The sequence below is a fragment of the Poeciliopsis prolifica genome, unplaced genomic scaffold (assembly GCF_027474105.1).
Source record: "Poeciliopsis prolifica strain line A6 unplaced genomic scaffold, Auburn_PproV2 SCAFFOLD038, whole genome shotgun sequence".
NCBI lineage: Eukaryota > Metazoa > Chordata > Actinopteri > Cyprinodontiformes > Poeciliidae > Poeciliopsis > Poeciliopsis prolifica.
In genome coordinates, this window is record NW_026562413.1 from 1074715 (window position 1) to 1101442 (window position 26728).

The 26728-nt window shown below is 38.4% G+C and overlaps 2 protein-coding genes across 2 annotated transcripts in view; one reads left to right on the plus strand and one right to left on the minus strand.

Moving 5' to 3' along the window:
- Positions 1 to 81: 81 nt before the first annotated feature.
- On the plus strand, positions 82 to 25877 carry chrna11 (cholinergic receptor, nicotinic, alpha 11). Its single transcript, XM_055053666.1, has 10 exons — positions 82 to 254; positions 2500 to 2639; positions 3659 to 3703; positions 5263 to 5372; positions 5461 to 5540; positions 9688 to 9855; positions 9937 to 10131; positions 15843 to 15929; positions 17968 to 18077; positions 20936 to 25877. Exons 1-10 carry the CDS (start codon positions 203 to 205, stop codon positions 21656 to 21658), a joined length of 1710 nt encoding a protein of 569 aa, XP_054909641.1. The 5' UTR covers positions 82 to 202; the 3' UTR covers positions 21659 to 25877.
- snx27a (sorting nexin 27a) overlaps positions 9755 to 26728 on the minus strand; it is a 43944-nt gene continuing 26970 nt past the window's right edge. Inside the window, exons 14-15 of the mRNA XM_055053668.1 lie at positions 9990 to 10110; positions 9755 to 9847 (exon numbers count right to left, since the gene is read on the minus strand). The gene's annotated coding sequence lies outside the window, so the exon portion shown is untranslated. The remainder of the gene's footprint in view (positions 9848 to 9989; positions 10111 to 26728) is intronic.

Sequence of the window (26728 nt, forward strand, 5' to 3'; positions counted from 1 at the left end):
CCACCTCCTCCTCTTCCTCCTTCTCCTCCTCTTCCTCCATCTCCTCCTCCTCCTCCTCCAGCGAGCACATGCTCACGCTGCTCCCATCTGATGCCGACTGGATGCGGAGCTCCGCTCACATCTCCATCCTCTCTCCATCCCCTTCTCCTCTGACATCTGCAGCTTCTCCGTTTTCTTTTCCCTCCGGTTGTTCCCGACCAGGATGTGGCACTCTGTGGCTCTGCTCCTCTCTGGACTCTCCGCTTTGATCAACGGTGAGCTTGACTTCATCTCCCCTCCTCGTTCATTCAGGATTCTGGCTGCAGCAGTGGCATTTTATAGGAATACAGTCAGGAACGGGGTGCTTTTTCTTCTTTTGCTTCATCTGATGAATCATAAAGCAAAACACATTTTAGGGAGAAAAAAGTGAGAGTATTGCTCACCTGTTTGCTTGTGTATTCACATCTAGGGCTTTCTTTTAGATGAATGTGTTCTTATTTGTCTGGAGACATATGTCCTGCGCTTGGATGGCTTTTTTTTTTTTTTTCTGAACCAGGCAGATTGACATCACGATGACAGACGCAGCAGGCAAAACAATCCGAGTTGTCAGAATATTTCGTTACTCCAACATTTTCTTTCCGTCCAAATCTGCGCTCAGCTCAAGGTAAATCCCCCCTGCAGAAGAAGCCCGTCAGTTTAACGACACATACAGATCAGCATCTTGCATCTCGCCTCCCTGTTGCTGCAGCCGGGAAGCTGAATAGGTTTCGGGCTGACGGCGGATGACGGAGCTGAGAGGCAGATGGGGGGAACTTTCCCCGCAGGCGACGAGCGAGATAGTCAGGCTGTAGATGAAAAACCAGAACGACATGAAAGACAGGAGGACAGGAAGGTAAAAGTTTCAGACTGCGCTGCTGCAGAAAGAGAAACGCTCTGAAGAATCCAGAGCCGCTGCTTCTTTCACTCTGAGGAGCTTTAGAGCAAGCTGCCTGATGTTTCTCTGACTCACATCACCGTCCTTTCTCCGTTTTCACAGCACTATGGAGAAGTGCAATAATATTAATCACACTCTGTCTTGTTGTTATAAGGTTTTCTCCTGAGTTCAGTTGCTTTTTCTCTTCTTCTGTGCAGTCTGTGTTTGACTTTAGCAGAACTTTTCAAGTATGTGCATGGGAATTAATAAAACGTGGACGGAATAACAAGTGTCTCTTTTATTTTTTTAAAGCTACTTGAACACTGAGCAGTGTGTGAAACTGAAGTCTTAAGAAAATAGCAGAAAAAAAGTGGGCAAAAACTTGAGGTCTTTTCGGTAATCATCTATCTGGTGTAGATCTTGTAGCCAATAAGACTTAAAAACAGGTTTTTCTTGTTAAACTCTGTTGTTCACTAAAAATAACAACATACTGTGTCAATCTGATGGATTGCCAGCAACTTTATCTACTTTCCTCCCTGGTAAACAAAAAGCAATCCCACAGCATAATGCTTCTACCACCTTGTTTTCCTTCAATCAATCAATCAATCAATCAATCAATCAATCTATCTATCTATCTATCTATCTATCTATCTTCAACTGTATTTTATGGTTGTTTTTTTTCTTATATACAACAATTTCTTATTGAAATGTGGAAACTTTCTTTGTTTTTATAAGTTTTTTGTTGTCAGAAATCCTTCTAGAGAGAGTTATCTGCTTTGAAAAGTCCAATTATGTTTGTTTCATGGCTCATTATTCCCAGATTAAGAAACATTTGTCCCACTAAAACCTGAGGAGCATCTCATAAAACCTACTTGCATGATTCTACTACCGTTTCATAATATTCAATATTTCAGAGCGTCAGGATCTCTACAGCCCTGAAGGAGACAGAAAACTCTATGGAGGGTTTAGTAAATGTGGAAAAAGCCTACTAGAAATTATGCAAAAATAATCCTTACATATTTAATTACTCGTTTCATTTGCATTCGACCTCCAAACCTTTGAAAGCAATCTAATTATACACTAGTTTAAGCCACTTTTGCCCTGAAATAGTTTGTTAGCATTTTTAATTGGTTCATTGAGGATTGTCTGAGTGCCTTTTTTTTAATTCTCTCTTTAATTTCCCACTGGATTATATTAATCTGTTATAATTGTTGAATGATTTATTCTGAGTGAAGAGCAAGACCTTTACCTCCCGTCTCATTAGGAGACAACAAAAGTAAATACAAGTGTGGCTGTAAGTGATATAATAATGAACTAATTCTGCAATTACACAACTTGTTTCCCCCCATTAACTTTTCACTCAAGTCACATTTCCCTAAAATTTGATTTTATATGTAAAAATATTAATTTTCTCTTAATTAAATGTTCCGATCTGAACGGATCGGAACTCCTACATAACTTTCGCCTGTAGGAGTTATGTAATCCCAAACCCATTTCACTGGTTAAGGATTTCCTTCAGGGCTGGAATAACCTTTGTGATTTTTGGGGGCTTGATCACATGTGATCATTTTTCCCAGGTGTAAGTCTTGTTTTGTTGTTTTATTTAGTGTCTTTGCAGGGGCCTCACCAGAGGAACCTGCTGAAAAACCTCCTGAAGGACTACAACCGGATGGAGCGGCCAGTGGGGAATGACTCCCATCCTCTGACGGTCTTCTTCACCCTCAGTTTGATACAGATTATGGACGTGGTATGTGCATATTGTTATTGATTGGCTTTTCTATATTTTTACATCAGTAAAAAACATCTTTGGATTTGTCAACTCACTTCATTGAATTGGTTCTCCTTAGAATCTCTAATTGCTCGTGCAGAGGTGCTCTGATCCACGGCTGTCTTACTCTGGACATCTAGAGTAAGATGGCCGATATGTCATATCATATATGACCGATATGTTGAGCTCTCATCTGTTACAGCTATGATTTGGTTTATTAAGTATCCCTGTAGCTAAGTCAACCTTTAAATCGTCTTCAGTTACTCTGTGTTTTAATCACGGAGTTCCACAGGGTTCTGTTCTCTGCCCCATTTATTTCATTTTCGCTGTTTTGCTTCCCGTTTATTAAGTGAAATCTCCAATCACCTCCATGCAGATGACATTCAGCTTTTTTGTTGTTTTTTACGTTTAACGCCCTCTCTGTGTATTGAAGGGTTAAGTCCTACAGAACTCCTTAAAAAACACAAATTTCTGTATTTGAACAAGGAGAAAGGACTGACTCTTTTTTCAGCTTGCTTGATTTCACAGATTGTTGAACTCCTGCTTACACTGAGGAGTATTTGACAGCATATTATCAGCAAAACAACATTACAAATGCTCTTTTTTTGTTTTCCTCAGTTAAGGAATATCAAGGACAACACCTTAATATTTTTAGTGCTGAAACATCAGTGGGTTCTTCTGACTTATTTCTTTTTGCACATATAACCACAGTTTAACTTTTACTTCCCTCTTGATTTTCTAAGACTTGATTTTCCAGGCACCTCTATAATACCATCACCGATTAAAGAACAGAAAGTAGTTACACAAACACAATTTGTTGACTGTGCTAACATATTTCCTTAATTCTTCATGATGTGGTTATAATCATCATATTGATAAATTATAGAAAGCCTGAAAATGAAGCATTGTTAACATTCTTTTTGTTACATTTTATATTTATCTGCCTTCAAATACACTTTTTATTACATTTTTAAAGAAACTACTTAAATATGTTTCAGGATGAGAAGAACCAGGTGTTAACCTCCAACATGTGGCTTCAAATGGTAAGGACTAGGTGTTTGACTTTTCTGGTGTTCTGGGTGTGTATGTTTTATGAACCACTTTATATGATGTCTAGCACCAAATTAAGGTCACAAGACTCTCTGTAATCCAGTATTTCTAAATTTGGAGCTATGAAAAATGGGCCTCTCCTTGGAAATGCCAATAGGGCTAAATGATTGCTTGTCCAAAACAAAATAAAAGGCGATGCCTTAATTCAGCTGAGCAAATGCGTTCATAGTAAAAAGGCTTTACACTTTCTTTCGTAGTTTGGACAAAAAATAAATAAATCTGGTATTTTATGGGTTCTGAAATTACTAAAACACTCAACAGGTTGTACTAAGAATAGCTTTCTGAAAGATAAATGAACACATACCTTCAGAAGCAGTTTTTCTGTCTGACCTCCAGTCTCTCAAATCATTGTGGAGGGATTATTATCCACTATTCTTCATAGTGTTGCTTCAGTTCATGTAGGTTTGCAAATATTGGTTTATGCATATTTCTCTCAAGGAAGCGTTCCAACGCCGCTGCTCTTTTCTTGTTCAGCCATTTTGGTCTAGATTTGCCAAGCTAAGCTTCAGCTGTTTGACTAAGAGAATCTTCTGGCTCTGAAAAAACTTTAAATCATCAACTATCATCAGACAACTTCGGGGATTTGTTTTCAAATGAAAATACCAAGAACTTTAATATTTCATAAGCTTACTGTGGCCCAAATTATTAGAAATGTAACTTTTTGGGGGCATTGCACCAACTTGTTGAGAATTAGCTGGGAGATCTGGGAAGATCTGAAACTTTATTTTTATGTTTTCACCTTGTGGGAGTTTTTTCTTGAGAAATACTTGACATTAATTGGACAGTTGATTTTTTTTTAGGATAATTAAATACACAGTGTGAAAGTTAATTGACTCTTCTTCAGAGCTGATACAACAACAGATAGAGTGGCGCAGATAAAGTTAAATTAACACTAATTTTGACAAGGACCAACAGATTTGTATACAGTGTTAAATTTAACTCTTTAAATGTTGATTTAATGCAGCAAAATTTGTTGTGAGGTATTTGGAAAAATGCACTGTTGACAGCAAAGAATTGCAATTATCAGAAGTGATCACACCTGCTGGTGATGAATTTATCAAGTGTATTAAATTAGAAGTTAATTTTTTATTTTAGGTCCTGATAAAGACCATATTGTTTTATTACTTAATAATAATAACTTTAATTAATTAATAGCATGTACATTGTTTTTTATCATGACTGGTGGAAATTAACATGAGTAATTAATACATTTGAACTAAAAGCATGCTATTTAATCATAAGAGATGTTTTATATTTGTTAAGTTAGTATGTTCTGAAGAAGACTGTATGTAGCAGTCTTTGCAAATATTTGAAGCAACTCTCTGTGTTGCTATTGTCAACTTTTTAAAAAAGTGCCTGCAACACTTTCCTTCCTGGCAGGGGAGAGTATTTTGGTATTAATCTATTTCTGCTCACCTGCAACAGAAGATAAAGTGTCTTTCCTGTAAATCTGCTGGGCCACATCATCTTATCTGTCTGTGTTGGTTTAAAGAGTTGGTACGACCATTACCTGCAGTGGAACCAGAGCGACCACCCCGGTGTGAAAAACCTCCGCTTCACCACAGATCAGATCTGGACTCCAGATATTCTGCTCTACAACAGGTAAAACACCTGACCACAGTAAACACCTGTTCACAGTGAAGCACACCTGCAGGTGGTGACACTTGTCTCCCCTGTCCTCCTCCCTCAGTGCAGATGATGACTTCGACTCCACCTTTAAGACCAACATTCTGGTAAACTCCAGCGGCTTTGCAAAGTATCTCCCTCCAGGTTGGATTCTTGTTCTGCATTTTTATTTTGTTGAAAAAAATGTTAATTACAAAACGCAAACAAAACAAAACAAAAACAAAAGCCAAACAGAAGGGTTTGGCTATGCTAAGGCCGAATATACGTTAAAAATTTATGCTAAAGCGGAAGCTATGCTACTGAATTTGAGCTAAACCGGAAGTTATAATGAAGCCCTTTTTGCTAAAGTGGAAGTTTAGCCGAAAATAAAGTTACGATGAAACTTAATTTATATTATAAAAAGATTTATACTAAAGCCGAATTTATGCTACATGTAAATCTTTTGCTAAAACCGAGTTTAAGCTGAAACGGAAGCTATAATAAGCATGCTAGCATAACTTCCGTTTTAGCATAGCTTCTGTTGTGGCTTTTGCTGTGCTGTTTTGTTGCGGTTTTTGCATTTTGTTGACTCTTGTGGACCACTATATGTTACTTTATCAATTTTTCTAAAAGAGCTGAATTACTTTTCCTTCTACTTCCCAATTATACGCTGCTTTGCGGTGGTTTGTCACAAATAAATACATTCATGTTGACAAAATGTGGAAAAGGTGAAGTCCTATGAATACTTTTCCAATTTTCTGTTCTGTATATAATTTTTGGTCCTCTTTCATCATGGCTGTCTGATACCTCATTTCCCAGAGGTGCAGCAGCTCATTCTGCACTCTCTCCATACCCTCTTGTTTATACATTTGACATGAATATTTCATTGATAGAAAAACAACATTTGTGAGTATAAACTGCCTACAGCGTTCACTTCCTTCTCCTTATTTCTAAACCTTACGACAGACTCTCCCACACTTCTGGGAAGGTGAGGACTCCCTCAGGGTTTCATGGGTCTTTGCTTTGTATTTTCTCAGGCCCTCCCAGATTAAAAGAGCCTTAGAGTGAATCCCATTGTGCAGCTGGGAGTTAGAGCTTCAATTACCCACTACAGTAAAAGTCGTGGACATCATTCAGCTTATGGACCAGATTTATTGAATCATTGCTGCTGAGCCTCTATGTATGTCTCCTCTTTGCTGAGGTTTAGTTCAGATTCAGTAAAGGGGGCGTTTAAAGAAAAAAACTCAGGTGTGGAAAAGTAAGTGGAGAGGTTTTTGATGGCCTGACCAATGATATAAATCTACTTGGAGCTGCGACTGAGCATCTTATTGACAGTAAATAAAATGCTACATGTATGCCAAATCTAGTTAAATAACTTATAAATATGGATAACAATTTTCTATTGCAGTAGCATTATCTCTTATTACATTAGAGGAAATTTATTCAGTGGAGGAAAACAAACCGTGTTGCTTTATTGAAATCGCTAGTGGAAAATTACTGTCATATGTGCTTTTTATTTAGTTTTTTTGAGTTTCTATGACTTTCTGTTATCTTTATCTTATCAAAAAACGTGGCACAACTACTTCTTGTAGCCATTGGCTATCAGGCTGGATGAGGGCTCATATTTATCTTGCTCCCACGCGCTGTGAGCTGGATGGTAAGAGAGATAAAAAAAAAAATCTTCAAAGCTCACTGTTTGAGAACTGCTTCAAAGCGTGAAGTCTGTCTTAGGTATTAGTCTTTTTTAGATGCCATCTACATGCAGAGCATTTCTGTCTTTCCACCTTGTAAACGTGTAGAGTTTGCTGAAAAGTACCAAGACTTTAATAGTTAAATATATTTTCCCCTATTGACTAGATTTATTCAGTATATTTTTCTAAATATTTTAAGGTTTTTGCCACATACCAGGCTGTCAATAATGAGGTCGGTGCTTTTCTTAAACAAAATATAGGCAGATAATCAGATTTCTCTGCATGCCAGCTTGTGAATGCTTTGCTCTGATTAATGACATTTCAGACAAAAGGTGCAGAAAGTTTCAGCTCTTCTCTCCACTGTGGCATTTACAATGAGACAATCTTATTTCAAGGCCATATAATGCCTCCAAGGCAAGTTATTTCTGCTTTATTTTAAGGGCTGCCTCTTCTCTGTGACAGTGACAAAAGAAAAACCCAGGAGCCTTGAGAAATTTTTGACAGAGGTTGAAGAAAAAAAACAAAAAAATCTGTTGCTTTTTTTTGTCTTGCATGGGATTATTGTGGATTCATATGACTATTATATGACTTTGTCCTGACAAACAAGTGTAAGATTTAATCTTTTATTGCATAAGACAGACAATTTACTGTGGTAGTAAATGAAAGAATTACTTTCTAATCAGTTCTCACATACTTCAAAGAAGGAATGGTAAGATTTATCTCAGCTAATGTTTATTTATCACCTGTCAAATTATTTACATGGATTTAAGGATTATTATATTAATGACTAATTGCGTTAAGATCTTTTAGCTAATGATTGACTGAATTAAAAGAAGCAGAAACTTCTTACTTTAATTCAAGTTTGGCGTCTATTTAGACAAACTTGAATTATGGTTTTGGCTCTTGTATTGGAGAAGGTTTGGGTGTGTACAATGAGCCTCGTTGCTAAAAGCTTCATTCTTAGGAATCAGCACAGACCAGACTCACTTTTAGAGTTCATTTGAAGTCACTGTAAATAACCATGACATATTATAAAAAAACATTTCTCAAGTTGTAGAAGTCGTTTTAATGAGATCTTACACCAAGTCATTAAAAATAGGGTTAATGTAAACTAATATATTAGTAATCGAGTAATCTATCGGTTATTCTTACGAGAAATCGGACAAAAAATGATAAAGTAAAACATTGGTAAATCTAACATAACAGCAGGATTACTATCCCATATCGACATCAGTGCAATTTTTTTTACAGTTGAGCTTCCCTAACAGTTACTTTTCTGTAGTTTAGAAAATAAACTCGTAACAATAATAGCTCACTTTCTCAGTTAACCTGAAGAAAAGTTAACAAAAATATAAAATTATATTAAATGTAATAATAAAAAGGCAGGCTCACAAATATGCTTACAATGTCTATACTCCAGCTTTTTGTTTATGTATACATCTCCAGTCAATTTAATAGATGAACTCTCTGCTTGCCCAGACATTGTCATCAATCAATAAAATCGTCCGATGTTGAACTTGAAAATCGGATGTTATGTTGAAAATTTCGTCAACAACTCAGAGGCTGAAGTGAGAGCTCCGCACAACGCAAATAATGACATGGCCAGAACACAGTGTGCTAGATAATAAAATGTAACTTAACGAAGCTTTGAGGTACTCGAATCACTCGAGGAATCGTTATTAAAAACTAAGAAAAACTAATTAAAAATGAAGAATTACAAGAATTAAGACAACATTTATGTTCTGAACATTGAGTTGTTACTTGTGATTTCACAAAGCAATTAAATAAAAAAAAAAGTTTTTCTGTTTTTTCCAGAATGGCAGCTTGAATGGTGAGAATACAACAATACCCACCACTACTGCGTCTTCTAATACTTGCAAGGAAATTGAATCGTACAATTTCTTATCTTTTTTTTTCCTTCTGGTTCCCAATAATGTGATTGCTAAAAACAATTTCACCCCCATGAAGCAAGTGCAAGAACCCATTTTTCCAGTGCAAAAAGTGCATGAAAATAATTTCATACTACAAATGAGAGATTAACCTCTACATGCTCTCAAAAGCCTGCTAACTTTTTCTGAGAGCTGATTTGCATATCGACAAGTTCACAATGAACTTCTCTGTTAGCTGCAAGGCTTCCATGACATTTTGTTTGTGTATGTGAATGTCTTAACAGGCCTGATTAATTTTGTCCTTTAAGTACATTAAGAGCTTCATCCTGCCAGAAAACCGCTGTGTGGATCATTGTGATTCCCAAGGGATAACAGCCTGGGAAGGGCGCCGTGCTGATGCATACGTGTGAGGGAATTTATTTTGCATGTTTAAAGGGGGCAATCTCATTAGGGCAGTGACTGTAATCTAATTTTTTCAGCGGTGCTGGGAATATTTGTATTCTGTTGATGCTCAGCTAACAGCTGTGTGCCGGCAGAGCGGAGAAGAGAGAATCTGACAAGCAGAGAAAAGACACAGACATGCCTTTGATGGGAGGCAGTGTGTTATCTAGTCAGCTTTCTTTTCTTCAGGCTTCTTTCTAAGTTTCAAACTGTAAACTCTTTGCACTCCTGCTATTGGCCGGGCTGCAGAGCTCGTCTGATCCTCAAATGCATCTTGGTCTGTCTCTGCAGGAATCTTTATGAGCACATGCAATGTGGATGTCCGCTGGTTCCCATTCGACATCCAGAAATGCGAGTTAAAGTTTGGCTCCTGGACGTACGACGGCTGGCTGCTGGACCTCCAGATGACCGATGCTGACATCTCGGGATACATGCCCAACGGAGAGTGGGACTTAATTGGTAAGAAGAAAAAAAAAACATCAGAAAAAAACTTTTACTCATAAGTAATCGGAGTAAGTTTATCTGATTGCATTCCTTTAGGTGTTCCTGGCACCAGAAATGAGGTTTTCTACGACTGCTGCAAGGAGCCGTACCCAGACGTGACGTTCGTGATCACGATCCGGAGGCGGACGCTCTACTACGCCCTGAACCTGCTCATCCCGTGCGTTCTGCTTTCCTCCATGACCCTGCTGATCTTCGTGCTGCCAGCCGACTCTGGAGAGAAGATTTCACTGGGTGAGTGGATCAGAGTGGGCGGTCGGTGAAGCTGCTTGGTTTTACTCCAACTGCAAAACTTTAACTTCAGGAAGGTGCAAACAAAGAGGCGACACGTCAAAATCAAATGCAAAGAAACAAAAAAACACGCACAATTTAGCATCACGGCTAAAATGTAGCACACTTATGTTTGTGTTCAGACATTTGATTCACTTCATGCACATGTTTTTAAATAAATTATTTAATAATAACCCATTATTCCTGAACAGCTCCACTGGGAGGAATGAAGCTGCTAAGAGAGTCATTAACAAGCTCGTTAGATTTGAATAATAGCTTAAAGACGGGTTAGATTTGCTTCCCATGAAGAGAAAACCGTTTATATTCCTGCAAAAAGTCTGTTTTTGTTAAAGACAGAGTTGTCTTGTAAAATGTTTGTCTATTTTGGAGTTTAAGATGCCAAGTTGACCAGGACATATTAGAATATTTTATGTAATTTTGGTTTTCTCCTATTACGCTGTTTCTAAAGTTGTCAGAAAATCAATCCAGTGAAGAGTCAGAACGACCAGCAGGCGTAAAAATATGATTTTTTTTTTCCAGGCATCTTGCTGCCATGTCTGGTTGAAGACAGCTGTGAGTTGTTCATAATAAGCACAAGACAAGCAAAAGTTTTGATTTCGTCTGACGTGCCGAGACTCGTTCTGATTAGATTGCTGCATCCTGTCAACCTTGTCTCTTTGCTCCAGTTGATTATTAAATTGACATCTTCGAAACAAATCAGAAAACCGTGGCCACAAAAAAATAAAAATACTTTAAAAACTGAACCATACTGCAGTATTCTGTTTGCAGCAGAATACGTGCGTCATTTATTCTACAAAAGCAGCTGGATGTTTTTGTGAACAAAATCTCGAGGTCATCAACATAATCAGCGCCGCAAAAAATAAAGTGAAGAAGTGAAACTCATTTTTCTTGTATAATTTTTAGGATTTGATTCTGCAGCAGAAACATATCTCCAAATCTTCAAGTTTTAGTGTTTGTGAATACAAACTGTTTTTGACGTTGGGTCATAACGTCAGAAACTTTCTGGATTTACCCAACGTTTATTTCTTGAGTTGGTGAAGAATCCTGATAGTTGTTAAGTTGCCACATTAATGTTGTTTTTCCACTTGGAGCTGCTATGCTGCTGTCAAAGATCTTTATTTCAGGGAACTACTTTAGAAAATTGTTCAGTGTTCTTTTTTTATTTTTGTTGTTTTTATGACTCCACCATTTTATGTTGGCAAATTTGCAAATCCAACACCGACTCCTGGCATTAGATGCAACTATTATTATTATTATTGTAATAAAAAAAATTCTGTTTTAAGTATTTTTTAAAGATTTTTTTTCCCAATTCAATAGTTTGAGATTATTTTAATGTTTTGATATAGACCATAATCCTGTTGGAAAATAGATAAGAAAAAAAAACCCCAAACTGGCACATCCTGTGACCCGTTAAGCTTATTTTATAAAATTTATAAAATACATAAAAAAGTCAAATAAAACCAATAATTAAAATTTATCTCTTGACTAGTTTTTCAATTCATCGACTAATAATTTGATTGCAAACAGTGATTATTAGGAGATTTTTACCAAATTATAACCAGGTTAAAACGTTGCCACGTGAGTTCTAGGAAGGTTTTTTAATTCAATGCAAATATTCTTCTTTCATTTTTGACTTAATATCTACTCTAAAGTTTCTGTCCTTTCAGAAAATTGCATATTATTGAGTCTGTACGCTAAAGGTTACGATTAATAAATTATTAAATTAGTTGACAATTACTTCAGTAATCGATTAATCACGATTAAATCAATAAATTGTTTTAGAAAATATTAAGGCAGGCTGGGAAATTTAAACAATGCTCAGTTATTAACTGTAACCCAAAGTAAGCCAGGTAATTATCCTCACATCATTATATCAGCAGCAGCAGGTGGGATAATGTTCTCATGTTGTTTTCTCCAACTTCTCACCCTACTTTCTGAATGTCTCAGCTGATATTTTTATTTTTTTTGTTTATTTGGGTTCCCATTAGCCATCGCTGTGACAATGCCTGCTCTTCCTCGGCTTCACACATTTAATATAGCATTAGTAACAGCATATTGACTCATAAAGTATAACTCTTAATTAAACAAGGCTTTTTAAACATCTCTAGTAACGGTAACGTTTATGTTTAAGATGAAGGAAGGGAGTTGCATGTTTTCATTTGTCCAGGATTCTTGGACATTGAGACTCATGAGACTTAGCACCACTTTTCCAGTCCAGTGTTGGTGAAACGATGTGAACTGTAGCCTCCTTGTCTCAGCTGACAGGAGGCAGACGCTGTGTTGTCCTCTGCTGCTGCAGCCTGTCTGCTTCAAGGTTCCATCTGTGTCCCTTCAGCGAATCGTCTTCAACATGTCAACCTACCGAAATTCATTCTTGCTGCCATGTCGTTGACTTTTAATCACTATTTATGGCAATAACCACTGAGCAACCTAACTAGCATTTCTTGTGATTCTCAAGTTTTTCTGGTGTTTGTGTGGGTTATAAGTATTGATGTGTCTTTCACGGACAATTTGATTCTTTTGTCGTGAACGGTAGAATTTGAGTCTCAATGAGCAAGAACTGTTCTTTGTTTTTTACAATTTAGACTCCTTATAATGTTCGGCGCACACATCAAAACTATTGTTATTTTTATTTCATTTAATATTATTGAGTCAGTGGATAGAAATGGGTGGATATTTTCTATATTTAATGGCGCAGAAGAGGATTTTTGTTTCTGCTAAAGCAGTTGATTTGTTTTCTTCCCTTATGCTTCTAAATTGGTGGTTGGATTTGAATAAATATTAATTTTACCTGATACAGATAAATGAACATTTTTGTGAATTTAAAAAACTGTATTCTTAGTGATAAAATGGCTTGTTCTTGGAAAAAAGTAAATTTTCAAAAATGTGTCTTTTTAACGATCCTGTTCACTGAAATCAATGTTTTCTTTTCTTATGCTTCTAAATCACAAATAATCCTAAAATGTTACTAATGCACAAAACACTTGTCTTTAAGAATGACAATTGTTTGACATCTATATTTTAAAATGTTGTATTTTATGAGAATACACAGCTATTTTGTTTGTAAGAACATACTGTGGTTATATTTGTACTTAATACAGATAATTCTACATTTTTGTGAATTTTAAAAACAGTATTGGGTATGAATTTGCTTCTTCCTTGAAAAAGTAAATGTTCAAACCACTGTCTTTTTAATGACTCTTTAAAGTGAACAGTTCCTGAAGATTCAGTTCCCTTCAGAGTCATAGGTCCCTTAGTTAAAACTTGTATCTCATACTTTGATGGTTTAATCAGCGCTGGTCCAGAAATACAAAATGTCGGGCCAAGACAGACAAAAGAAGAAACTGAAGCAGTGTACCTTCAGAACAATCTGTTTCCTCCAAGAGGAAAGTCCTATAAACAGATCAAATCTCTGACTTCACTGCCTGCAGACTGAACTTCTGAAAATAGGCCGTCTTTTAAAGTGAAACATTGCGAAATATCACAGAGCGAAGGCACAGGAGCGGCTCAGGAGATTATCACGAGGCACAAAGGAGGCAAACCGGGAGGGAGAGAGGATGTGAGAGTAGAGGGATTACTGGATAACTACAAATAGAGAGCGGCAGCGGGTGTGGGAAAAAAGCAAAAAAAAAGTTGAGAGAAGAATTAGAAAAAGGTGATGGAGGACAGATGAAAGAAGAAACGAAGGACTGGCGAGACTGACTGTAATAGAATAAAAAGAATAGAAGAAGTGCTGCAAAATTAAATTTTAATTTCACTGTCACCCTCATTTAGGATCTGACAGTCATGCCGTCTGAGCATTAAAGACTCGAGACTATTATCTTGATTTTAAAGAGCAGAGATAATGACATGTAAGAAACTTCAGCCTTTTAAGAAAGCACATATCAAACTCCCTCAGTTCTCAGCCACTCCTTTGTGTTTCTCTCAAAACTAATTGGCCCATTTTGTGTTTCACTGAATTGAACTAAAAGCTACTTTAACATCCCCTTAAAGGAAACCTCAGGAAATCTGGGAGCAGCAGCCTCATTTTCACTCTCTGTCCTCTCACTCTGTAATCTAAATGGACGATAATATATTTTTAAAAATGCTGTTTGCCTCCAGTCTGAGTGGGAGGAAACTGGGAGGGAAGCCACGGCAGCTTTGTCAAAACATTTCCTCAACCTCAATACACGATGGATTATACAGCATTTCTCCAAAGGAGGGAGAAAAAAGCCTCACACACATGCAGCCAATTAACCTATTGATGGAATTAAGTTCTAGTGAATTGATTCTGGGGGAAGGCGCACGCACTGACTTCACGTAAAATACAAGACTGTCACTTCCAGAGTTGAGTACATTTACTCTGTTACATTTACTTAAGTAACTTGTAACCATGCATATATACTTTTGGGAATATTAGTTTTTACTTTTACTTGAGTAATGTTATTATGAAGTATCGCTACTCTTACTTGAGTAAATTTTTTTTATTTTCTACCCATTAGGATGACAAACATGTTTAAACCAAAACGTCACCACATAAAGACACAAACCTGCAGTTTTTGTTAAAGTTTTTATACTTAAAATGCCATTTCCACATAACTTTATATTTTGATCCACCTTATGATGTAATTTTTAAATATTAAATTATTGGTGCTTTGATGAGTTGCTCAGTACTTAATTTTAACCTTTTACCAAATACTTTTTTACTTCTACTTGAGTAGATTTTTTGTATTTTTTTGCTAAGCAAAAAGGCAATAAATCAAATAATAAATTGAAGCTCAGTCATTTTTTTTTCTCTCTTTCTATTTACCCAAAACTGGATGACAAAAGTTTCAGTTTGGTGCTTTTGTCTGGTTTACAGAGACGTCATAATCCATTTTATTTCTTGTTTTTGTTCATTCATTTTGGATATTTGAAATGTTTTCCACTTCAAGCGTAAAATATTCGTTAGAATTTAAAGTTTATCGATCTTTAAAAAATGTTATCGCATCATTAATCATGCAAGACAGTCTCTAAACAACAATACTATTGTTTATCGCAAGAACCTTTGGGACAATTTATCCACCTGGAAAACTCGCTACAGTGAGAACTGAACTCTGGTCACTGCAGATGGCGACGCGACATCAGGACTGAGTGCTCAGGGTTAAAGGAGTCTCCTTTTAACAGGAGAAAATGAAACATAAAGGAAGCATTTTTATTCCACCTAACAGCCTTAAAGCACTCATATTTCACCTCTAAACTCTGGGGTTTAATTGAATGTTCGGATTGGAGACGGTTATGCCAGCAAAGCACTGTTTAAATTAAATCTGGACCATAAATGATGTGGAGGTGGATAAATGAAGAGCATAAGGTGTGTTTCCCAGCAGTGCGTGGTGATTTTTTTCCTGCTGTTTTGGCTGTGGAGATGCAGAGCGTCCGGGTCGGGGGTGATTCAGTGTCGGGGCTTCAGAGAGTAATTTACATAAATCGACCAGATCCCATCATGAGCCTTAACCGTTTATCAAAACACTGAACACACAGGGAAACCCAACCACAGTATCGACTGCCTAACAAAATGTAGCTAAAGCCTCAGAAACAATCTGTGTGCGTGTGTGTGTGTATGTGTGTGTGTGTGTGTGTGTGTGTGTGTGTGTGTGTGTGTGTGTGTGTGTGTGTGTGTGTGTGCGTGCCTGCAGGTATCACCGTTCTGCTGTCGCTCACTGTTTTCATGCTGCTGGTGGCTGAGATAATGCCCGCCACGTCGGACTCCGTCCCGCTCATAGGTACGTGGGGAGCATGTTTTCTATTTTTATGTAAATTTAAATAAAATATTCATGACGTCTAGTCAAAACATTTCACTAAACCAGCATTTAAAGATCATAAATAGGAGTTGGTTTCCCTTTCCAGGCTTATGTGGTTTGGCAGACTGAAAGAAAAAGACTAAAAATCCTCTTTGTCATCCTGTTCATCATGAGTGTTGTCTCTCTTTATGAAGCTTTTCTGTCCCACACTTTCATCCAAGGTTTTCATCGTTCTTATTTCATTTTGTGAAGTAATTTCATCCAATTCATCATCCTTGCCTTGTTACATCAGCCTTCTTCATCCTTCTACTTCCTCTCTATGATGCCGTTTCATCCTAGTTAATCTTTTGATTCTTCTCTACCATCCTCATCATCAATCTTTATTTAACCATTTTATCCCCCTAATTTAAGAATTTAAAAATTAAAAGAAAAGTGCTAGTTCCACTGGTGAAAATGTCTTGCTATAAGTGACAATAGAGCCAGTATTTTAAAATTACTATTTAGGTTTTATTGACTCTCTTATATCTTACTGGAAAGTTAGTTTCGTCTTGTTTTAAGTGCAGATGTCTCCAAAAATATTTCAGATTTTGTGTTTTTTCAGTGTTTTTATTCGCCTCAAGGAGTTGATATTTATTGTATCATTTATTATTTAGCATGATAAATGTTGTATAATAACAATTTATATTTGTTATGGTCAAAATAAATTCCAATTAATGATGTTCAAAACTGTTTGTAATGTTGGGATTGTTAGCTTTACTATTTTCTTAACTGTTTTTTATTTTCAATCAAAGCATCAATAAATAATACATTTGAAAATCTGATTAATGTGATGCAAATAGCACATATTTTGGTGACTGTATGCGAAGAAGCTCATTGCAAATTGGTGCTTTCCAAGAGCAGTATTTGTGTTTGCGTCATACAGTTAACTAAAAAGGAAGTAATAAATAATTCTTATTAAACTTTACTTCCACGTTGCCCAGCCCTGCATCCCGCAAATTTCATCCCACTTATTTTTGTCGTCTCTTCTCAAGATTTAACTCGTTTTTGTTTCAATATGTTCAAACTTTTTCCAACCCAAAGTTCACTGCAGTACAGTACAATCAGCTTAGTCACATTCAATCAGGCTAACCATTAATTAAATTCAAATTTAATTTAAATAAAGCGAATCAAGTCAGTACATTATCTCTCTCCCAGCAAAATCCATTTAATCTTTTCTCTCTTCTTCCTGTTTTGCTTTATCCCAAGGTACAAATTCATGCCAAGTCACTTTTTGGTCTTTTCCCCCCAAATTGCCTCTCCTTTAAATCAGTAAACTAATATTGGTGTGTTCTGGTCCATTTCTAGCAAAACCATGGTCCAGTTGAGCAACACGGTGATTTGCAGCAAGTCAGGTTTACAACAGAGAGCTTATTTATCACACCTATGTGCTACCGTAAGGACATTTTATGCTGTCATAACATACAGCTACAAGAAAGCAGCGCTAAGAAAGATAACCTAAAAAAAAAAAAAGCTGAATTTACACAAGCCACCTGCTTACCCTGAAATTTAAGGGGCTAAATTTATTGTGGCCACAGTGCAGAAAATTAAAGAGAGAAAAAACTTCAGCCAGAAACAGATGCAAATCTCGCCCTGAAGACACAACACCTTGTGTTTTTAAAAGCTTCAGAAAAATCCTCAGAGTGCTGCTCTCAGCATTTTTCTTGAATAAAGACAAACTGCTCTCATCTTAATCTGTTTGATTTTGCTGACATGCACAGAACGAGTGAGCAGAGCCGTAACGATGCCATCACACCTCAGTTACCTTGAAAAAAATATTTAATTTTAAATGAATTCTCCTCTTGAGAACGTGAATATGTTTTAAGTATTCAATCTTTGACCTCACATTGCTCGGAGAGAAATAAACTTTACAGAAAACTCCAGGAACATGAAGGCGAATAACTGAGACGTTAACCTTGCAGATGTTTTTCAAGCTGCTCTGACTTGAAAATGAATGATTTCACTGCTTCCTCCTCCTCCTCAGGTCAGTACTTTGCCAGCATAATGATCATCGTTGGAATGTCAGTCATTGCCACAGTTGTGGTTTTACAGTATCATCACCATGATCCAAACGGAGGGCACATGCCGAAATGGGTAAGTCTCTTTACGACAAACAGCTCTGGAAAAAATGTACTGCACTGAAAACCTCCTGGTTATTCCATCTGAGTTAAAACATTAATATTATTGTTTCTAAATGAATATTAACTTATTTTCTTTGCTTTATTTGACATCTGAAAGAACTGCATCTGTTTCATTATTTTGACCATTTCTCATTTTCTGCAAATAAATAAAACAATTCTTGCTTGGAATTTCGGTGACATGTTGATTCATAGAAAACAAGAACAATGTTAGTTTTACTCAAACAGAAAACTTGTTAAGCCCGGTGTTTGGGTATTAGGGCAGTCGTTCATCCTATGGCCTGTCGTGTTAAATGAGGAAGAAGAGAGAGAAGATTAAAATATAATTAAAGTTGACATGAAATTTGAAAATATCACTTGATAATTACACAACCTAGTCTTAAAAAATGCAAACATTTTAAAGACTTAGACAAGTAAGTAATGCTAAGGCTGGTGGGCTGCCAGGCTTATTATAAAGTTGGGGAAACCCTGACATACCTATGAAAAGTAAAATCATAGAAACTGATCATTTATGTTGTCTCTTAATTTTTTTTCCAGAGCTGCATTTTTATCATGTTTTCTCTTTTCAGCATTCCTGATATAGTAACCTTACTCTTGTTATTCTCGTATTCTGCCCAGCTCAGTTTCGCTTTATCCGTTCGTTAGCGCACCGTATGCTGCGATGCCAGCTTCTCTTTTTATCCGCCGACTTCATCGGCAGTGACTCATCCAGCAGCGGCAGTCTTCAGTAGCGTCACCGCAGACTACAACAGGAGTGCTTTTCAAAGCACCCTGGATATGTGGGTGTACTCGGTTTGACTCACTCCCTACTTCTATTTTTCTTACTTTCTGCTCAATACTGAAAAAAATAAAATGCCTTCATGAAGAAAGTTTGTTCTGACGAGGATAATTTATAGTAGAAATTCGAGCATATTTAAAAGCATGGATTTACTTTTTTCTGCTTTACCTGCAAAAAGAAGAACCTTCAATTATTGATATGTGGACAAGTTTGCTGACTGCTTGTGCAAGCAGGTGCTTTATGCATTGACATACTGCAAGGACGTTCAGTTGATGAATGGCCCGTGTTGACGATGCAATGCCCAATTAGCAAACTAATTGATGAGCTTCAGATTAGGACAGTTCATAATTAGAGCGCTGCACAAAAACAACATCAGTTGACTTCCAAAGATGTTCTGCAGACACTAATTGAGCAGTCATTTGGACATTAGCTCTCATTTAGCAACCAGACTCCCATCTGGATGCTGCTGGGTCATTCTGCCCTTTTAGGGCAAGCTCAGGCTTTTTTTTTTCATAAAGAATCGGAGAGAATGAGTGGAACAGAAGTTTTAAATCCGAACCAATTTGTGCTGTTTTTAATCTAATGCTGTAGCTCACTGAAACACTGCTCTGCAGGCCCATAAGGGCAATAAAACGGTAATCACACAGTCGTCTATCTCAGTGAGTCCACAGTTTGAATGGAAGGCTACATTCGTAAGTAACTGAGAATCTCTGCTGATAATCTAGCAAAGGTATACAGAAAAAACCCCATCTTTGCTTCTTTCTTTTTTTTTGCCTCGGGCATTCTTACAGACCAACACTTTAAACGGAGACAAAACTGCTGCAGAATGAAACAAACCACAATGCTGGAAGCAGTCGGCATCTGAAAACATTAGAACAGCTTCGTTGGAGCTCTGAGAGCATCAAGGAGAAATGATTTTAATATACTTATAATACCTTATTATTTGATATTACAGTCAATTCTTCAAAAGCATTGATTGTCTTTGAAAATGTTCACAATTTTTCTGTTAAGACTTTCATGATGTGGTAGTTGAGGGTGGTGAGGATAAAGAGATGGACCCAGATGGTTGAGTCGTGATGATAAATAAATGATAAACACAATCCAGGCAGCACAGATTAGCAGTGGCAAAAACTCTGAATCTGGTAGCAACTGGTAAATCATCTGACTACTGACGGCAGCAGACGGTAGACGGACATGAGACGAGGATCCGACAAGGAGCAAGGAACACAGATGGGATTAAATACACACAATCCAGGGAAACAAAGGACAGGTGTAAACAATCAAGGGGTAGACGGGACAACACAGAGACTCAACAGAACACAGAAACCTAAATAAATACACAGAAAAACCCAATCCTTACCACATTTTGCATTTAATTTGCTCAAAAAACACAAAGTAATGCAATATGAATAAAAATCCGGCATACATTTTTTATTCACTCCCCTTAATTTAATTAATAGCCGAACAAATCTCCAGGTATGTTTTGACTAGAACCTCCCAAATGTTCAGTTACAATCAATGGTTTAGCAACCCCTGTCAAGCCCAGCCCCGCTACCTCGCAACGCAAATGGAGCTCCAGCACATTTGGTCAGTTGGTTTTACTGCTGCTTAATAGCTGCTAGAAGAGACAACTGTTTTGTTGTCGACTTACTAGTCAGAACAACTTGCTGCATTCTTGTTGTTGGTGCAGGAGGCTCATGCATACATCTCCCTGTTTGTGAAAGATATGTTTGTATAATTGTACATCTCTTTGCAGTCATTTTCACATGCGAGGGTGAACATTGAGTAGGGGGCGTGGCCAGCCACTACTATTTGGATTTAAAATAACAAGAAGTTAGCAGAACTGAACAGACTGAAACTTGATTCTCCAAAAATGATTTCGTGACAAAAAACTTAATGAACATGTTTTTTATAATCCAAAGACTTAACCTAACCTGTTCAAGCCACGCATAATGGATCACGTTGATTATATTTTCTCAGGAATGAGTAGTTTTGGAAGGATAGTTGTATCTCAGTGTTTCCTTTGTCTCCTGCAGGTGCGTCTCGTTTTGCTGCAGTGGGTCGCCTGGTTCCTGAGGATGAAGCGGCCAGGGGAGAACGACGATCCGGAGCGACCGCCCTGCGCCCCGCACCTACGCCGCTGCTCCTCAGGATCACAGAGCGGCAGCATTCCTAACCCTCCCGACGCAACCCTCCATCCGCTGCACCCGCAGAACCTGACGCCTCTCCAGACGGGGCCGCTCCACGCGGGTCATCCTCACCTACAAACCAGCGCCAACAACAACGGGAACCTTCTCTACATGGGCTTCCCGAGCATCGAGGACTCTTCGGTTCTGTCGGAGCCCGTCCAGAGGAATAACATCTCTGTAGGACCTCCCCGGATGGCAGGAAGTCCACCTCCTCACCTGCCTTCGCAGTTCTGCAGCTCCCCTCCGCCTCCAACTCCCAACATGGACACAGTGGGGTGTCCCAGCACTGTCTCTAGTGGTGGAGGCTTTGGAGGGGGACCAGGAGGGTGCTCAACATCTGTGATGGGCGACCCGCAGCTGCAGGCCATCCTGGAGGAGGTGCGCTACATGGCAGACCGTTTCAGAGAGCAGGACGAGACCGAGAGCATGGCTGACCAGTGGAAATTTGCAGGCGCTGTGATCGATCGCCTGTGCCTGGTGGCATTTAGCGTTTTCAACATCATCTGCACCATCTCCATCCTCATGTCGGCTCCAAACTTTGTGGAAGCTATTTCTAAGGATTTTGTTTGAGGGGGTTTGAACAGGAAGGAAAAAAACACACACACACACACATGCAAAGGAGAAAATTAAGGATGGAATGTAGAACGGAACAGGCTCTGATCCAAGGAAACACGATTTCCAGCAAACTGTAAGCTCTGTGATTTGTGATTGCAAGGATCTGGGGGATTGGAAAGAAACTAATGGTTTTCTTTGCAATACATTCTGTTTTGTAACCACAAAAGAAGAAAACAGATGATGAAGGGAATATGGGGTGAAGTTTAAATGAAATTAGAGTGCAGGGTGCTCCATCAGGTTCTTGACAAGGTGAAATTGGTTTTTGAGGCCGATTTGAAGAGGACTTTTGTTTAAAATTAAAGGGAAATATGAGTGTGACAAGGACGCCAACGCAACCCAATGTAATGACGGTCTGATGTCAGGGAAGACTGTGGCATAAAAGAGGAAGAAGAGGCAGACAGAGAGGCAGCGACAGATAAAAGAGACGGATATGTGACTGTTTCATTTCCTCAGATAGGGGAGACAGCCTCTTAGTCCCACAGGTGGAGAAAATACTGCATCACTCAAAGTGATGTGAGAAGAAGAGGCTTTTACAAGGACCCAAAACAAAGAGCAGACGTGAAGGACAGACACTGTCCCTCTGGGAACCTGAGACAGGCAGAGTTTTGAAGAAGCTGCTTGATGCTCGGATGCACAAAAGATGACCGAAGATCAAGAGCATCGCGTCGCACAGGAACTCATCTATTATTCAATCACATTTCGGCTAATGACAGTCAAATTGAAAGGCTTTGGATAATCCTTCAGACTAACAAGCTTCTCAAAGATGAACTCCCATCTCTGCTTGAGAGCCACTTTGAATCTCCGAGACCTTATCTCTGTGAGACGATTGCCAATCAGAACCGTCCTCAGCGGCTCGCTCTGTGTGCGGCGCGCGTCCCGACCCGGAAACTCGAATTAGCCGCTCGTCAACAATGCTGCGGCCCGCCGCTGCGCCACTGTGGAGACCGGTGAAAATTCATGCGCCGGTTACCTAACTGCATCTGGCAGGTCATAACGGGCCAACGAAACTCATTGGATTTCATATTAAAGGTTTAATAACTCAGGCAGGAGGTCAGGGCTCTAAAAGGACACCAGAGGCAGAAGGAAGAGGATGAGATCATTGAATGTAGAGGAGCAAGGTCCTGTTAATTTCCTCTGACTGGTTTACTGCTTCTTGACAGTTTTAATTTCAATATATTTTCATAAAATTTAGAAAATATGAGAGTGCAAATCAACACCACAGCCTTCATACAGGGATTTTCAACAAAATATAGCAAGTCTCTCTGCTGGCAGTTTGAATGAAAACACCATTAATTCAGAAATATTAATGGGGTAACAATGTGTATTTATTAGACAATCCCACCCTGGTTTTTATTTATACCACAGGCTTGTAAAGGTATTCTTACATCTTGAACTTCACATTTTATCCAGTTACAACCTTAAACTCAGAGGAATTTCAGTTTGTTTTGGATTTGTTTTCAGACCTATGTGTCAGTACTTTGTTGGACCAAAACATCTTTAATCAATCAATCAAATTTTATTTCTGCAGCACATTTCAGCAACAAGGCAGCTCAAAGTGCTTTTCATCATCAAAACAAACAGATAAAAGTCAACAATTGAAGCACTAGTGCTGTCATTACATGTCAAATGTTGGTGAGTCTTTCATTTGTTATGGTACCAAAGCAACTCCAAACAGACTTTAAAAAGTCTTAAATTCATTAAAAATGCAGGTTGACCTTATTACTTCTAATAGCTTAGAGCTACTAGCTCTAAGTTTAATCAGCTGTAGGATGATGCAAAAATTTAAGACGAGTTAGTCACAGTTCTTACATTTTTATCATCAATGAACTCAAAGTCATCGTCACCCAACACATGGTGGGCAATAGCGACAAACAGAACAGAAATGTAAAGTTTTTGTTGTGCTTCATTGTAATGCTATGACAGCAGATTAGGGTAATTGCAGATTGAAAAAAAGGATAAGTCAATTTCTGCCAAAAACCCTGAATTTTTTTTTTTTTTACTTTCTGAGCTCCAAAAGTTGAAAATTTGCTAGAAAAAAAATCAGAAACTTTGTGATTAATCTCAGAAATTCTCTTTTATAAAACTTGGACATTTCTAACTTTTAAAAGTTAGAAATGTTTCTAGAAAATTCTAGGAATATTCTAGGCAACATTGAGAAATGTTGACGTTTTTCTAGAAAAAGACAATCTAAAAAATTTTGACTTTTCTGGCATTAATTTACTCGTCAATTTTTTCTATCTGCAATGGCCTTGATATGCCTAATACAATTGATCAATATATTTTTAATATGTGTGTTAAAAACAGCTGGAGGTTTCACAGAAACTCAGATTCCTGTTAAATAACCAGTTTGCCAGTAAGACACCAGTTTGTTTTTCAGTATAATAGTTACTGTTTTTGTTTCCAGCATCGTTTTTCGTTATTCATAGTTATACTCATTCCTCCAGATTACTTCTGATCATAAATTTGTATTTAAACAAAGAGTTTGTAACAACTTTGCTACCAAGGATTCAGAACTTCCTGTAATCTTTTCAAGTGCTCTTGATAAATGTTACATCAGGATAGTTGAACGACCGCGCCGTTCTTGCACATCTTCAGTCCTGTACCAGATCATTTCAGTGGATTTCTTTCCCTTCCTCTCACAGGGAGGTTTCTATTTCTTTAGTTAAATTAAAGAAAAATACCAAAGATAACCGTTCATTGTACAGAAACTCATATTTGACCACCGACAGGGTAATTCCCAAAGAGCTATTTGCTCAAGGTTTAATCAGTTAAAGCATGATGCATTGCTCAGATCCTTAGACTATTTAAAGCTAGCACATCTTCTCTTTAAGGCTTCACAATTGGTAGGTGGTAGCACTGTTGCATGGAGTTTGCATGTTCTTCTTGTGAATGCGTGGGTTCTCTCCAGATACACTAGCTTCCTCCCGCAGTCCAAAAACAGGAATGTTAGGTTAATTAGGTTGTGCTCACACCTTATAGTCTAGGAGAATTAGTTTAACTGGGGACCAAAATTTTCAACTGGTTTGGTTTGCCTTCACACTGCACTGTGTCAAGTGAACCAAACCCTTTCAAAAACTTGTTCCACCCCTCACCAGTGATGGCGCTACACCAAGAACTGCATAAGGAAACAAGATTAAAACCTCTGAAGAAGGCATTGAGCCCAACTTCCTTCTTTACGAAATGTAAATGGCATCAGTCTTCAGTGGGTCAAGGATTTCTCTTTTGTCTCTGGTAAAAGACGGCAAGACATTTCTCTACCTAGCACTAGATTAACATATTTGTTTTGATTGTGTTTACCAGAATGCCCTGCTCTGTAGTTCACTCCTCTCTTTTGGAGCAGTCTTTGGTCTGCTTGCATCCATTTATGTATTCAAACTGCACTTCAGCTGAAATGAGACCTGGGTTTTTAAGGGACCAGACTTCAGCAGTCACACCTCCCGAAGCGAATCAGGCTGTCTAGGCAAACAAACTGGGGTTGAAGGAACAGGACTGGTGTAAAAGCAGCCTAAAGTTGTCGATAGGTATGAATGCGTGCGTGTGTTTATCCTTTTCATCTTTGTTTTATCCTGTGATGGTTACCTGGCAGGGTGCAGCCTGTAACCCTGCCAGGTGAAGCAGGTGTAGACAATGGATGGACGGACATGTTCTATCGTCACTTTCCTTAAACAGTCACTGCCCAGTATGCGGTCATGGTCAGGTGCAACGACGCGACGGAAAATGAGGAAAAGAAAAACTAAAGTCTGAAGTGAAATTTGCAAGAGCTTCTTAAAGTCTGGAGACAAAAAAAACAAAACAACAAAAGCACTTTAAAAGGTTACATGAAAGTTTGGTTTCATACAAGCAAACTGTGACGTCAGATGTTTCTCTGACCCGGCTGTGTGGCAACGTGGCCGGTAAATTGTTTGTCAATTCAGGTCCTTGATTGTGGAAGGTGCCTCTGATTACGTGGCCACCTGGATTGTATTTAAGGAGCAGGCACGTGCAGAGGGGGGCTGACGGGGGCTTGAGCCCCTGCCTCTTTTATCCTTGATGTCCCAAGTGTCCTTTTGAGTTTTTTGTTAATAATTTTTTTTTTATCTATATGTCAGGAGGCCTGCTTTCCCCCTCAGCAATAATATTTCACTAAACATAATGATTTATCAAAATAAACTAGTCTGGCTGCCTTCAATGTAATAATGACCCTTTCTGGCTGGCTCCATGTTGTTCAGATTCCAGGTCCCTGGTGAGGAGGAGGAGGATCTGTGCCTCTAACTATCAAATCATGGGCAGGAATATTTTTTTCATGCACTGGTTTGTGAATAAAAACGTTGGTCTGATGTTGACTTAGAAAAACAGTTTCTATTTATATTTTCATAATTGTCCTCGCAATAGCGGACAAACCCGCCTCGCCCCAAACACAGAAAAGCTGCAGAGAAACTTCTGACTTTAACTTCATCATTATGCTGAAGGCCCGGTTCTACAGGCAGTCTGGGTCGGTACCACCGACAGATAGAAAGGACGTCTGTCTTTATATCAAACATCCTGATATAAAACATGGTACCGACTGTCACCGCGAGTCGCAACGCACCTCAAAGCCCGGTACCATGGTACCACTCACCAGAGGTACCACCTGGTACCACTACATTACTACCAGGCGGGTTAAAGCCACCGCTGACAGGATCTGGGCTGGAGGTGAGCGGCTGTGAATAGAAGTTATTGCAGAACCTCAAGTGTTAGAGGAAGATTGGGCCCAATTAGAGTTCACACAATAAACATCAGAGAAAATACTGATGCTTAAAGTCAAACATGCCACAATTAAATGAACCAAAATGTCCCCAAAGCATCGGTGGACTGACATGAGGGCCACCGGGGGAACCAGGTAGATTCCAGGTAGATTACGGAGATCCGCATCACAGCGGCTGTTCATGCAGGGCCGGCCCAAGGTAATATGGGGCCTCAGGCAGAACCCCCTCTACCCTCTAAAACCTTTTCTACTAAGAACCTCAGCATCACTAACAAGTTTAAATATCGATAAGGTGATTCTGT